The 15764-nt window shown below is 32.2% G+C and overlaps 1 protein-coding gene across 1 annotated transcript; it reads right to left on the reverse strand.

The window, feature by feature from the left end:
* Positions 1 to 4582: 4582 nt before the first annotated feature.
* Positions 4583 to 10377, reverse strand: LOC143064148 (coiled-coil domain-containing protein 12-like). Its single transcript, XM_076236770.1, has 5 exons — positions 10173 to 10377; positions 7132 to 7208; positions 6759 to 6820; positions 5643 to 5754; positions 4583 to 4886 (listed from the first exon to the last, which is right to left on the reverse strand). The coding sequence occupies exons 1-5, from the start codon at positions 10298 to 10300 to the stop codon at positions 4795 to 4797; spliced, it is 471 nt and encodes a 156-aa protein (XP_076092885.1). The 5' UTR covers positions 10301 to 10377; the 3' UTR covers positions 4583 to 4794.
* Positions 10378 to 15764: the final 5387 nt, after the last annotated feature.

A 15764-nucleotide genomic window follows, 5' to 3' on the forward strand; every position in this document is an offset into this window, starting at 1 on the left:
ATTTGTCCTGGTCTTTTAAGGTTTTAGCGTCTAGAAAAGAGAAGAGATAATATATATTTTAACCGGAGAACATCTTGCATCAGTTGGTCATAGAACACCTTGTGTTACTAACACATGTTATAAGTCCTTTTCTGGCATTTTAACAAATCGGCCCTTCGTTGTGATACAGATGCAACAGCTTCTTGATGTTTTAGTTACAATCACGATTTGTAGCGTAATTGATTTGTTCTGTGGTGTTGTCTTATTTTCTGATGACTAAGGTACTGGTGCAGGGACGATGATAAAAATTTCAGTACTAGTATCTACAGTAACACAGTTAGTGAATTGGCGACAAAACTGAGTGCTGTTGACTGCATTTGTTTCATATTATATTATATCATGTTCAAACCAGATGCTCCGCAGGGCGTAGCTTTATACGACCGCAGGGTTCGAACCCTGAACAGTCGGGGCAAGTATGGACACAACACGAAAGCTTGATACAGCTCTGAATTTGAATTGTGATTAAATAGTTGACACAACATAGGTTTCTGACACAAAATGAATGTGGTCTAAGAACTTAAACTTAAAAACTTAAAAGTTTTAAATTGGACATTTACCTATTATGGTCCAATATCCAAAATCTAAATACATGGTTAGATTCAGCATATCAAAGAACCCTAAGAATTCAATTTTTTATGAAATCAAATAAAGTTCAATTTTGGACCCTTAAGACCTCAATGTGGACCAATTTGATAACCGGGCTCAAATATCAAAAATCTAAATACATGGTTAGATTCAGCATATACCAAAGAACCCCATATATTCAATTTTTGTTGAAATCAAACAAAGTTTAATTTTGGACCCCAATTTGGACCAACTTAAAAACTGGGCCTATAATTAAAAATCTAAATACATGTTTAGATTTTGCATATCAAAGAACCCCAAGAATTCAATTTTTGTTAAAATCAAGCTAAGTTTAATTTTGGACCCTTTGGACCTTAATGTAGACCAATTTGAAAACGGAACCAAAAATTAAGAATCTACATACACAGTTAGATTTGGCATATCAAAGAAGCCCAATTATTCAATTTTTGATGAAATCAAACAAAGTTTAATTTTGGACCCTTTGGGCCCATTATTCCTAAACTGTTGGGACCAAAACTCCTAAAATCAATCCCAACCTTCCTTTTATGGTCATAAACCTTGTGTTTGAATTTCATAGATTTCCATTTACTTAAACTAAAGTTATAGTGCGATAAAAGCAATGTGTCTTCAGACGGCGCCAACGTCATACCAATATACGACCGTAAAATCCGCAAAAATTCTACGGTCGTACAAAAAGGTTTCGAAAAATTGTCAGTGTTGTTTTGAAACTTGTATACAATGGCCCTTTTTATGTTATGTGTATATTACACACGCAACATTTGGGATTCATTTCTATAGAATCAATTATCATGTTATTTGTTATGTACAGGCACCTACTTCAGTTTGACGGCAGTTGTTCCTTGCATATATGTTATAAATGTAAACACATGAATAGAAAGTAAGTCAAGAGTATGGACAGTCATAGGATTGCACACAATAAGCGATACAGTATTTTTTTCTTTAATAAAACATTTTGTAAAATAATTTATACTATATAGTCAAAATGAACCAGAATGACTCGATGAATTAAGCAAACATCCGAAAAAAATATGATAGAAACAATCTTTTGTAGTTCTATGCTTTTTTTTTTTTTTTTTTTTTTATCTTTATTGTAGTTCTATGCTCTACTGATTGAGCCACAGCGATGCTTGGTCATCAAGGTCTTATTAAGGAGCTATATCTGTACAATTTAGAGATGTTACATTTTTTTCATTAAAAAGTTTTTTTTTTATATAAGGACACATTAAACCAATTTCATTTTTGAGGGAAAAGGTAGTATCAATTGCCACAGTCACAAAAAACATAACTTTTTTTTTTGGTTTGAAATGTCCTTCTTGGGGGATTCCGTTTTTACTACCTAAAAACAACCTAGATTCCGCATATTGAACTTTCATCTTTTTTGAGGGTTAAATTAAATATTTATCAAACATATCATGATTTATGTAAATCGATATATTGATCAAAAAGCATTTTTATTTTTTGTTTTTATAGTAAATTTTATTCTGTCGGCACTTTTTGAAATTGGCCCTTCTGTGAAAAAAAATCAGGACAAATTGGCCCTACCTCTTTTCATAAAGGGGAGGAGGCACGGACTGTCTCAAATGGGTGCCTGTTTCAGTCATGTTTCAGAGATTCCCTAAATAATCAACCAAATTTTCCCCATAAATAGGGGAAAGGGCACCTCTCCCCCCTCTGACTACAACAATGATCCAAACAATCACTTTGCCTTTATTTACACCTGATGAATTTTAAATAGAAAGAAGATGACTTATTTCCAAGCCCTTTTTTCAAAGAAAAAAAAACCCAGACATGTATAACCTCCATGTGCATGTAATGGGGTAAAACCATAAATGAATAGATTTAACTATCCCTCTTTACTTATATAGGTTAATGCTTTTTCTCTCAGTCTTTAACCTGAATTTTGTTAGTACTGTGTATGGACTGAAAAATCATCAGTAATGAAATATGGTGGTTAAAATGAAGTTATACATAAAATATTTAAAACCATGCATCACCCCAAAACAACCTTAGTGTCTTGGGTTTCGCTCAACTAAAAGTTAATATGATTGCACACACTGAAATGTCTCGTCTGTTCTACTTATCATTGAATTCATTCTAAAGGTCTGTCAAATGAAGGTTTAACTACAAGTATCATATATTAAAACATAAACTTATCAATGTTCTATGAAAATGAGGTCATGGTCAGTTAAACCATAATGGTTTTACACTAGTAATTTTTTGGGCCCTTAGCTCAATGTTCGGTGTGAACCAAGACTCCGTGTTGAAGGCCGTATATTGACCTATAGTGGTTTACTTTTATTAATTGTTATTTGGATGGAGCGTTGTGTCATTGGCACTCACACCCCATCTTCCTCTATCTATCTACAGACAGACATGTACACATTACAATCTATCTACAGACAGACATGTACACATTACAATCTATCTACAGACAGACATGTACACATTACAATCTATCTACAGACAGACATGTACACATTACAATCTATCTACAGACAGACATGTACACATTACAATCTATCTACAGACAGACATGTACACATTACAATCATTGCATAAATCAAATTTAGTGGTCCTATTGCTAATGTACTTGAGAAACGGATCAAACCACAAAATCTTACACATTGACCAATGAACCATAAAAATGAGGTCAAGGTCATATAAACCCTGCCAGATAGATTTTTACATCTTACTACAATCATTCCATACTCAAAATAAAGTTGACCTGTTGCGTAAAGTATCTGATAAACTGATAAAATTACTAAAACTTATCATTGACCAATGAACTATGAAAATGAGTTTCAGTTCATTGTTTGCAGTTCATTTGAACCAAACCCGACAGACATGTACACCTCCAATAATTCCATACATAAAAATGTAGGGACCCTATTACTTATAGTATCTACGAATTAGACCAAACCACATAAACTAAACAGTGTCCAATAAACCATGATAATGAGGTCAAGGTAGAAATAAAACCTGACATTTATTAGATATTCACACCTAACAATTATTCAATACAAGAGATATACTTTACAATACTTATAGTATCAGAGATACGAACTTGATGACAACATTATTTCAACCTTGACCACTGATCAACGAAATTAGGTAGAAGTCAGGTAAACCCTACCTGCCAGAGCAAGGACCCATATACCAGATAAAGTTATTCTATTACTCATAATGAGTGAGTGAGATGCATAAGGATGTGAATGCCCCTGCTCAAACTTTATAGAAAAGGCTAATAAAATGATAACTCAAGGTTGAACTGAAAAAATGCTGAGAAGAAATTGGTAGGAAAAGCATACATGTACACCAATTTAATTGATTTCTGATACTTAATGAAGATGACTTGGTATAAAATGTAAATAAGACAAGTGATTTAAAAATGCTGAAGAACATTATATCTTTTATAGAAAGCAATATGGTACCATGTGTTTGACTTTTCACTTAATGATAACTGAATGAGATTTAACTTGGTAACCTTTGGAAAATATGGTCACATGATTTAGATACCATGTCAGTGTAAAATCCTTTATTATATTAAGTAATTATAAAAAAATGAAAATTCATGACACCTTAGTACATGTATATGCCTTTCATATAAAAAAAGAAGATGTGATATGATTGCCAATAAGACAACTATCCACAAAAGACCAAAATGAAAAAGACGTTAACAGCTAAAGGTCACCGTACAGCCTTCAACAATGAGCAAAGCCCATACCGCATAGTCAGCTATAAAAGGCCCGATAAGACAATGTAAAACAATTCAAATGAGAAAACCAACGGCCTTATTTATGTAAAAAAAATGAACGAAAAACAAATATGTAACACATAAACAAACGACAACCACTGAATTACAGGCTCCTGACTTGGGACAGACACATACATAAATAATGTCGTTTCATGTATGATTGAAAAACCTTCACAAACTAAAGACTTTTTTGACATTTTATTTACTGTCATTCATCCTCTTTATATTCCAGTAATCTTTAAGACATCCATACACAAGAAATGTCTATCTTTACAGTATTTACACATTAACTGATTTAGATACAGTCGGTTTTCAGTAAATTGGAATAATCTTATTATTTTCTTCATTTATGAAGTACAGAAACAAGCACAATTTTCTGTTCACCACATCAGTCATCAATCATCTTCATCTTCTTCAGTTCTAGCAATAGCTTCCCCTGCATTAACGACTAGAGCAAGATCCTGGTCTGAGTTCTGTAATCTGTCTCCTGTAAAGAGATTTACATTACTGGTCAATTGCTGGTCTTCGAAAAACACAAATAGTCCTATCAAATTCAATATTATTATCTGCCCTTGATTTTAATTCGTATTATCTGAATTTTTTTTATCACATTAATTCTTTTATTGTTGAATTTTAAGTTTAAGAGGTTCTTTTGTACATTTGTATATTGAATAATACTTGGTTAATATCTATAAACCAAGACCTATTTTTTCAACATGCTCAAGTGCAAAAGTTACAGGCCTTATTATAAAGCCAAAAAAATACAAATAGTCCTACCAAATTTAATATAATTATCTGCCCTTGATTTAAAATATCTTTTTTCTGATAATAAATCTATACATTTAATTTTTCAATTGTTAAATTTCAAGTTTTAGAGTTTCTTTTGAATATTGATTAATACTTGGTGAATATTTTTAAATCAAAAAAGTACTTTTGAAACATGCTCATATCATATCTTCTTACATCTATTAAGGGCAAAAGTCAAATATTATATGATACTTACTTTGAAGCTTTTGATGTTTTAACTGAAGTAATGGATAGTTCAAGAAAACATTGTCATTTGGGTATTAATGGTTGATCGTGGATCTTGATGAAGACTTGAAATCATTTGTCGCTTGATATATCATATAGACACTATTGTTGAAGACCATATGTTGACCTCGAGATATCTTTTAGTTTTATGTATTATTGACATATACCTATATCTTGTGTAATTCATTAACCTACATTTTTAATAACTTACTTATCAATTCAGCAATAGCCCTTTGGGTTCTTCTCTCCAATTTTTCTAACTTCTTTGCAATGTCTCTTTTCAAATCCCAGTCTGGTTTCCTAGGTGCCAGATTCATCAAATCCTGCATAGATAATATATAAATTATATTTTTAACTAAAAGAGAAATTTTCGAAAAAAAAAATACTAAAAATTTTCTACCTGTAACCCCAGGAAAAGATTACTGTCTGTATTTGGCAAAACTTAATTTTAACCATTCTCATTTAAATGTGCAAACTTTTAAAGGGTGAGCTGTAAAATATATTTATGAATATAATACATTATTTATCACAAGCCTAATGAATAACACACCATTTTATTTGTGTATTCACATTTAAATGAAAATGGCCACATATCGCAGATCAAATTTATTCGTTTACAGTGTATTAATGTACGTTTTTTGATTGAGTTAAGCCTGCCAATTGATATTTTATTGTGTGTTTTTCTATGTTATGATGTTATGCTATTGTTTCAGAAAAAGGGAGAAGGTTTGGATCCATTAAAACGTTTAATCCCGCTGCAAATGTTTGCACCTGTCCTAAGTCAGGAATTTGATGTACAGTAGTGGTAGTTTGTTTATGTAATTCATACGTGTTTCTCGTTTCTCGTTTTTTTAAATTTTATTTTATATAGATTAGACCGTTTGAATGGTTTTACACTAGTAATTTTGGGGCCCTTTATAGCTTGTTGTTCAGTGTGAGCCAAGGCTCCGTGTTGAAGGCCGTACATTGACCTATAATGGTTTACTTTGTTTAAATTGTTATTTGGATGGAGAGTTGTCTCATTGGCACTCACACCACATCTTCCTATATCTAACAACTACTATGCTGTAGAAAGAAGAGAAATTATGTGTGGATTAAAAAGAATGAAATTTTTACTGAGTGAAAATCTAAATCAATTGGTCTACACAAAATAATTTTACAATCATACAGCATGGATATCTTTTTCAAACCCTGTTCAAAAGAATCATCCAAATCCATTTCAAGTATAGATTTAAATAAACAATGTGAAAAAAAATAATGAAATTATCTTCTCAGTGTATTTCTGCAGATAAAAAAACATGATTGGTGTTCTCTTATAAATACATACCACTTCCTCAACAACATCTTTAATCTTTGTAGCGTCAAGCTGATCTTTGACCTTCACTGTCACTGTAAAAAAATAAAGGGTTGTTGTTGACAAGTGTAGGCATTCTGAGAGCATTTGTAGATACATGTACTGTATTTTTGCTGAGAACAGTCACTTGATTTTGTGAGCTAAATGAGTTACTGCCATAAATGTTAAAAGTAAATTCAAATGTTTATCTGTGTAGGACTTTTTTTTGGAAATATTACCAGTGACCAAGGAAGACTTTTTAAAATAAAAACCATAACTATGTTGACAGTATAGCTATTACTTCTGATAAAGTTATAAAAATTGAATTTATTTCAGCCTTGCTTTAAATAATGATCAAATTTCTTACCATCTTCAGGTTTTGTTGTTGGCAATAATGATTCCTGCAGGTTTTCGTCATGTGGTCTATAGCTTCTAAATACTGGTCTGAAAAAAAGAAAACATAGATCAGTTAAAAACAGTTTTTAACTCATGATAAAAGTACAGAAATTTATCGTGAGAAGATTGCATGTGAATACCATATTTCAGCAATTGTTTTAACTTTCAATATTACTTGCATATTCATTATTCAATGTTCCATCCCTGACCATATGAATTTTCAAATTGAAGCTCTTATTGTATTTACACTGAAGTGTCTGGCTAAAGTTTATGGAGAATAAGAATGAACAAATTGACTATCAACGTAAAAAAATAAGTAAATTGTTCATGTCTGACTCCATTTTCTCAATGCTTTTGTTTAGGTTAAATTGAAATGATGACAGCATAATAAAACTGAAAATGTGTTTTTCTGTTTAGACACACACTAACTATTTTACTGTTTATAGAATTGCATAAAATATCCATGTTTCTATTTAAATTGATTACTTTTTAAAACATGAAATTCATGTGGAAATTACATTGTATATCAGATTCGGTACAAAGGGAAGTAATCCTTAAATTATTATCTCCCATATCCATAGTTATTATCTTAAGTATTCTTTGGCTATTAAGTGTAATTTTTAGCCTTGAAAAACTTATTGTGTAAAAATAAACAACCAAGGGTCCATGACAGACTGAGATAAATAAAAATAAACAACCAAGGGACCATGACAGACTGAGATAAGTCATATTTTTGGCACTAGCACCATAGACTCAGACTAAAATTTGTTTTATAAAGGGAGACTGGGGTATAGAAATATGGTCACTTGGTCTTCTCCCGACCATCAGTAAAATGCTTGCTGAAGTGGGGCGTCCGTTTGGCTGTGCAGGATGTATCAAGTTCGCAGTCATGTCCGGTCAGAAGGGGGACGTTAAATCTGATGCCTCGTGTAAAGAGTGCCAAGCTCTTTGCACATTAAGAACCCTTGCAACAACTCTTTGAGGGGTCCGTAGGTGGCCTGTTGCACGGCAAAATTTCTGTCCCTATCCAATATACCCTCATTTTTCAGTGGTAGTCCAAATTACCCCGACCATCATCCTAGATGGCCTCTATTACAACAACCTACATATTGTATTTATTGTGAACTTGTTCTCATCCTGAATATGCATGAAATATTTGCCACTGGATGTTAGGCAAACAACAATCAATCAATCAATGTCATATAAACAAATAAATAGTTAAAACATTCCAAAACAGAGGACATCAAAATGCACTTCAATTTGGTAATTTTACATAAAATTTTCATTTCCCTATCTTAATAGGACTTAACAAATCAGAACATGTAGTACATTTACAAATAAAGTCAAAATTTTTGTCTGAAGATATTAACTGTCTGTTGTTTTAGCACAACGCTTCTGTAAATTGAATTAAACTATAATGACATGAAGGTGAGGATGATTTTTAGAAGAGGGACGTGATTCCATTAAAGCAAAGTTATTAAAAAAAAAATTGACTGTTTTAAGCTAAAAATGATACATTTTACAATCAATGTGGCATAGTGATGCCAGGTGAGCCGTTCTTTGTAGTTTTTCATTTCAATTTGGATTATCTTATGCTAAAGAATGATAAATTTTCCAATCAAAAGGAGTGTATGCACCACCCCTCTCACTGAATATGCAATGATAAGTGTAAGTGATGGTAACGGTTCACTGACAGGAAGTAGTTCTTCATAGAATTTCATGTTACAGAGGGCGAGGGTAGCGAAGCTTTTGTAAAGATTGGACTATTTTATGCTATAAAACTATAAATTTTCCAATCAAGAGGGGAATATGTCATACAAATTAAAGTTATCATATAACATTGAAAACATGTATCAATGTACACTCATACCACTGCGAACTTGTACCATTGCAAACTATAGATTACTCTGACGTCCAAAGGCTCTTTTGCCAGGAAAGCTGGGGCTGTGGGACATCAGAGCTCGTCCCATATCAAAAAGTGGATATTTGCCCGTCCAAAATAGATGCCTTACTTCGCCGCTTCTGGTGCCAACTAATGGCCTTGGAATTATATAAATCTGGAGATCTCCTGTAGTTGGTGATCGCAAAACTGGTACTGGTATAAAAATTTTGTACAATGTACCAGTATAGTGTTTTTTTTTAAATAAACAATACCTATACCTATAGGTAATTAATATTAATCTTTTATTAAAGGTGTCACATACATATGCATAATGAAATTAACATTATGACATGACAATTTTACAGTGGATGATTGTATGTTAATCAGATGATGACATTATTGATTGTACACACACACTCCCTATATTGATATTTAGTATTCAGTCTCAGTGGACTTTCTCTTACGCTAATACTATATTACAAGCTTTTTCAGATAGCACCTGTACGGTTCCTTACTGTCGGTGTGCTTGTCTAGTATTAGTATTTGTACCAGTAGATATATCTGCTACAAATTGTATTGCCCATGGTTATGAATCAACTACTTTAACTACCCTTAAAATTCATGTAGACAAACTAGTTAATTTGATAATATATAATCTAATTTTGTTTAAATTTTTTCTTTAGACATCTTACCTTAAAGTACAGTCAACAATACAACTACAATACTGGTATATCAGTAATGTACCAGTATTGTTGTTGTTTTTTTTTTTTTTTTAAGTTACAATACTGGTACAAAATTTTTATACCAGTATTGTGTACAATACTGGTATTGCGATCACCAACTACAGGAGATCCAAATCGGATCAAATCTGGTATCAATTTGTTCATTTTTCATTTATCTCTTCATTTATGTAAGCTTCACCTACATGTACCTGCCACCCTTTATTTTTTTTTGGACTATGCAAACTACAGCTCAAAACAATTAGTATTATAAACTATTTATTTACTATACAAATCCTTGGTTAAATTAAGTAAAAAAAAATCGAGTGAGAGGGTATAATGATTATATAATAATGTTATTAAATATGTTTTCGCTATTTTTTGCGAATGCAGGTTGTAAAAACATCGTACTTTGGTAACTTTTCCGATAATTCTGAATCAGCAACTTCAGATTCTGTTGTATTTTGCTTGCCCTTCAGATTTTTTAGTCTTTCTTTCCTTTTTCTAGCTGCCTCAGCTAATGACCCAACGTCTGACATACTATTTCAAGTGAACACAAAAACGCATTGCAAATAAAATGTTTGTAAATAAGACCGGAAACGGAAGTATTAGATATGAAGTTATTTCGCCACAAAATATTTCGTCCCCAAACCCTTGTGCGTTTGAAATCTGTGTTACTCGCCTTAATAATAAATTGCCTGTGTTCGCTCCAATATATTGCATTATTTGTTGACAGTCGATTATCAAATAAGAAGGACACAATTCTGTTGATAATTTATTCCTATGCAAAGTCTTCTTTTTGGTTTTCTACTTGACCCCTTTCATAGCTTGTTTACTAACTTTAATACAACTTAATTAGTATTCTCGGGGTTTAATACATCTACTAGTGTCCTGCTATTTATTATGCTATTTCTTGTTATCTGTCACTTCTACATTTTAGCTTTTTGCCGGCTACATCAAACTGGTTTCTCTTTGTTATTAATGTATATATGCAACAGTTGAAGCTGAAATTGCTAATCTGTATGAGGGTCTGGATGGGGTCTGTTATTCTGTAAACATTTAATTTTCACCCCTTTTTCTCTAATCTTTAAAAAAATTAACCCCTTTTTTTCTCTAATCTTCAAAAAAATAACCCCTTTTTTCTCTAATCTTCATTTTTAAGGGCATTATTCTTTAATCATTTAACCCCATTCAAACCCTCCTGTATATCACGGATGTATTCTTATTGGTCATCAAAACCATACATGATTAATTATATCGAAATACAAAAAGAATAGTAAAAAGATACGACATCTTGGACTTATTATGAAATTTGTCAGGCAACTTTCTACAAATGGTTCGATTTTAGTATCTCCAAGTCGGCCGTTCAACCGACAATAAAATCATATACAGTAGTTCAATAACAATGAACACCTTTTCACGTTTTTGAAATTAAAGAAATCGTAAAAGATGAAAGAATGTTCAAGTAAGCTTATATGTTTGTTCTTTTTTTCCGTCAATATGTTTCATCGGCCGCTATATATTTCCGCAACGAAAAATGCGTTGGTTGATCAATACAGAAAATATATGAAGACGTTTTGTCTTGCTGTAGTTGTCTCTCTTTATACACACAAACTGGTAGTCAGTTTGAGGAATGACTGTTTGCGGGGACAGTTGCGATGTTGATCATTAAACAAATCTGTGTTTTCCTCCAGATATTGAAAAAAACTAATATGCCACTTATTGCAACATTCTCAAAGTTTAAACTTAGGATAATTATTATTAAAGTTTTTCAACAAATTACTGATGTTTGAGCTTTTGGTTTTGCCATTTCATTATGGACTTACAAATCATTTACTTTCTTAGGAGTTTGGTATTTGTGTTTTTTTAATATTTTATGATATATAAAAAAAGAAGTGGTATGTTGCCTCTGAAACAACTCTACACAAGAGACCAAATGACAAATAAACTAACTATAGGTCAACTTTTGAGACTTAAACGACATAGCAGACATGACTAAAATAGAACATATATATAAGTAGCATGCCAGTGTGGTCTTTTATCTTAGAAACCGGTGTGAATAGAGAAAATCTGACACGTGTAAAAAAATGTACAGTTTATTGAAATCTACTTTTTTCGTCTATTTACGTCAACGTTTTCAGACGACTTCTTTATTGAGCTATTGCCCTTTAAAAATGTCAAAAGAGAAGAGCAAGCCCCTATTTTGGCGCCCAAATATAACAGTTTTACAAAATTGTTAAAATGTAAACTGTTAGCTATTTATTGGATAGTAGAATATTTCTATTACATAAATATGGGCTGTTTTTGACAATTCGATGCAGATGTATCGGATATCAGCATCATTAGTTGATTTAGTTTATGCTATTTATAATATTTATATTTATAATAGAGAGAGAAAGCTGTATATATGTATGTTCACAGTATGTTCACAGTCTATACAAACAAACAAAAACAGAACACAAATAATATCGGTCTGTAGAAAAAAGGCGAAGGTCTAAATTAATTGTCCTGTCCACAAGTTCTCCAGTTATAATTTTTTTTGTACAAAAACATATCCTGCAACGATAAATGCCCGCGATATCGAAGTAGTATGTTTGATGATAATTCATAACATATATAAAGGTTGAGAGTGAACACGGATGCGGCCAATTTCAAGGCCGTAACTAGGCATCTTATTTTAGTGAGGCAAAATAATTGAGCCGAGCAAAGCGAGGCGAAAATTTTTTTTGGAGGGTATGAAATGAATGGTGCAAAATCCTGCATTCTAGGCATTTTTAGAGAGTTTGATAATGTTTTGAATTTGTACACTTTTTATATAAGTTTTTCATATTTTAAGACTTTTCCTAACACCAAATTTTTAACAACTTTATTTAAATTTATATGTAAGATAATCATCCAAATATCACTGATTTGAGTCTGCTGCCAGAACATAAAACAAACATCGATTCAGTAGAGTTTGCCACATTTTTCTATGGCCGGTTCAGTCAAATCGTTTCAGAATCATGATTTGGTCTGCTGATATCCTTATCGCGATGAACATGGAGCATGGCAAGACCGCACAATCTCTCGCCACTCATGTATGCTCTTTTCCAAGTTTTCAGTCGTTTCAGGGCAGTCTGTGTTTCTAAAGGTAGCACATTATCATCAATACAATGATCAATGTCTTCTTCCAATTCCTTCTCCATCAGCAATTCGGTAGCAGCTTTTGTTTGCAAAAGGGAATTAAGCTTTCCTGTAAGCACCATCATACAATCGCAGTTACAAAATATTAAACTCGCTTTTATGCTGACAAAGAGTAGACAAACTAGGGATAGAATGAGATAACATACATGTATATGATTCTATTTATAGAGTAAGTATATATGATATGGGTACAGGGGAATTGGAATGGAGTTTTTGACGTTTACATGTAGTTCCGTAATTTCAAATTATTTCTGGAAATAGTTGGTGGTATTTTAGTTCCAGAATCTATAAATTTAGGGGTTAGGGGTTGGATGTGTCCGATTCCGAAACCCCGAATATAAAGAAACGAAATTCCGTAGTCCCGAATATGTAAAGACAAAATCCTGTGTTAAAGGTTCTACCATTCCTCAATAATATCAAATTGGAATATGGGATATTTTTTTCAATTTTTAAGGTTAAAGAAACATGGGTAAAAACTAATCCATGCATTCGTGTTTCATATTATTTATATTTTATTTATCTGTAAAGAGAAAGATTATAGTTCGTGAAATGAATACGCAGATAGGACTGCCCCCTTGCGATGCCCAGTACTTGATTTGTCAAAAGTTGGTGAAACGGAGAAACGAGTACGCAGACAGGACTGCCCCCTTCCGAAGACCAGTACTTGATTTGTCAGTCTTCTTATCGTTTTTGGAGTGTTCTAATGAAGTTATATGCAATACTCAGACTCTGTTCACAAAAAAAAAAATGGGTTTACTAGAATTATTCCTTCTTTACCTTCAGTGTCGCTTTTCCTTTTTCTGCAAGAGCCTGTTTTTAACTAAAGATCCATGATGATTATCGTTACTAGGTTAAAGTGTAATCGAGAAACATCACCCGTTGAGATGCTGAGTTATATCCAGAAAGAATAGTTTAAAAGGAATGATGACAAGTTATAGCAATTGAGGTTGTGACAGAAAAACAAATGACTATTATATTTATATATATGTATAAAAAAAATAATCAGTGTCGAAATTTTAGTGAGGCAATTGCCTCACTTGCCTCAAGGGTAGTTACGGCCTTGAATTTCATTTTTGACAAAAACATCTGAAAAGTGACATATTATGGCATATTTGATTGGATTTTTAATATTTAAGCTTGAATTTGAGTTTCTTTAATGACTGAATCTGTTCAAATCTTTTACATAAACTATTTGAATTGACTGAGGTAGACACTTCAGTGTTTTTAAAAAAGTGTCCACAATCTTTCATCAGATGAACCTGGAGTTTGATGACAAAATCGGTCCTTACCCTTACTTCTTTTGCAATTTTTTAATGTTTGCCTATTATTTTGAAAACTATAATAGACTGAGAGAAACATGAATTAAAAAAAATATCAGTAAGACAAATGGTTTACTTTTATAAATTTTGACTTGGATGGAGAGTTGTCTCATTAGCACTCATACCGCATTTTCTTATATCTATAAAACATTTTAAAGAGAGTAATTGTTATTTCATGAGGATTTTTTTACCAAAAAGTGGCTATATATTGTGTATTCATCTCCACATATTAAATTATATTCAATTTCACATTATTTACAAAATGCATATTCTAATCTTAGTAGTGTTGTAAAGCTTTTCGGCATGCAAACTGCATGGTTGTTATCTTTTGAAGGTCATTTTTATTTTTGTGATTTTTTTAAAACTCGCTCTGTGTCGGAATAAAATGCCAATTCCGTGTATACTAATTATAAAAAAAGATGTGGTATGATTGCCAATGAGTCAATATATTGATATACAGTTCAACATGGTTTGCTGAATGACTGATGTGCATGGCTTGTCTTTCATTCATCTGATATAATTTCAATAACCGAATGACTGAAAACGTGGACCATAGTCTGCATAGTAAAAAAATACTTATATAAGGGATAAGGACACTATCTTGTCCAAACCCAAACCCCGATATCATGTTAGGATTGCCAAAATAGATGACATGTAGCATCCTTTAAATGTACAAATAAGAAAATGTGATAGGATTGCTAAGGGGACGACCATTTGATATTCTGGGGGGCGGGACAGGAGGATTTTGAAAATAAATAACTCAGCCTTGATAATCACAAAAATAAATCGAAAGTTATGAGATGACACCAGATTCTTCATAAATTCACCCCCCCCCCCAAAAAAAAAAAAAAAAAAAACAATTCGGGAAACACTTCCCAATTTTCTTAATAATTTTAAAAAGTATAAATATTATTTAAATATACTTGAAATGTCTGAAAATTGGTTTCATTTAACTTGATGAGGTATATTGTCTCAGGAAACTTTACCTCACTTTTATTTTAACAGGGTCGTAACTACATTGCAGCAAATGCCTCGTGTAGGAAATTTCAGACCAAACGCTTGTCTCCATATCAAATTGTGTTCACGGCGAGTGCCTTGCAAAAAGCAAGTTCTGTTTTCCCTCAGACGTAGGCCTGATTTTTCGGGATCAATGTTTCTTATTTATTTGTCTTTTGTTCATTGGTTGCCCTTCTGTATTCTGTTAGTTTTGCATTCCTTTTGTAATCTAGTAATTTTGTTATGAACTTGATCATGAGTTTAAAAAAAAAAAAAAACAGCAGCCACAGACTTAACTATGTGAATTCCATTTTTGCTTTATCATGCACATTGGTCTTTTGATACACTGAATTTATACATTTTGCTTTGAGACCAAAATATTGTAAAAAAATATTAAAACAAAACTTGCATTTTCAGATTAAGAAAAAGTCTGGGAAACACCTATTAAGAGAGCATGATTTTGCATCATTTGTTCTATAGCTTCTTGGGCCTTCAGTGGCCCAAA

This window comes from Mytilus galloprovincialis, chromosome 2, assembly GCF_965363235.1.
Source record: "Mytilus galloprovincialis chromosome 2, xbMytGall1.hap1.1, whole genome shotgun sequence".
NCBI lineage: Eukaryota > Metazoa > Mollusca > Bivalvia > Mytilida > Mytilidae > Mytilus > Mytilus galloprovincialis.

What these genes read in the sequence shown, in the direction of transcription:
- LOC143064148 (XM_076236770.1), bottom strand. Translation starts at nt 10,300, where the DNA reads ATGTCAGACGTTGGGTCATTAGCTGAGGCAGCTAGAAAAAGGAAAGAA. An exon ending in TTATCGGAAAAGTTACCAAA is followed by an intron (nt 7,209 to 10,172) that starts GTACGATGTTTT and finishes TCTTTTTTTCAG; the next exon opens with ACCAGTATTTAGAAGCTATA. An exon ending in GGCTATTGCTGAATTGATAA is followed by an intron (nt 4,887 to 5,642) that starts GTAAGTTATTAA and finishes ATCTCTTTACAG; the next exon opens with GAGACAGATTACAGAACTCA.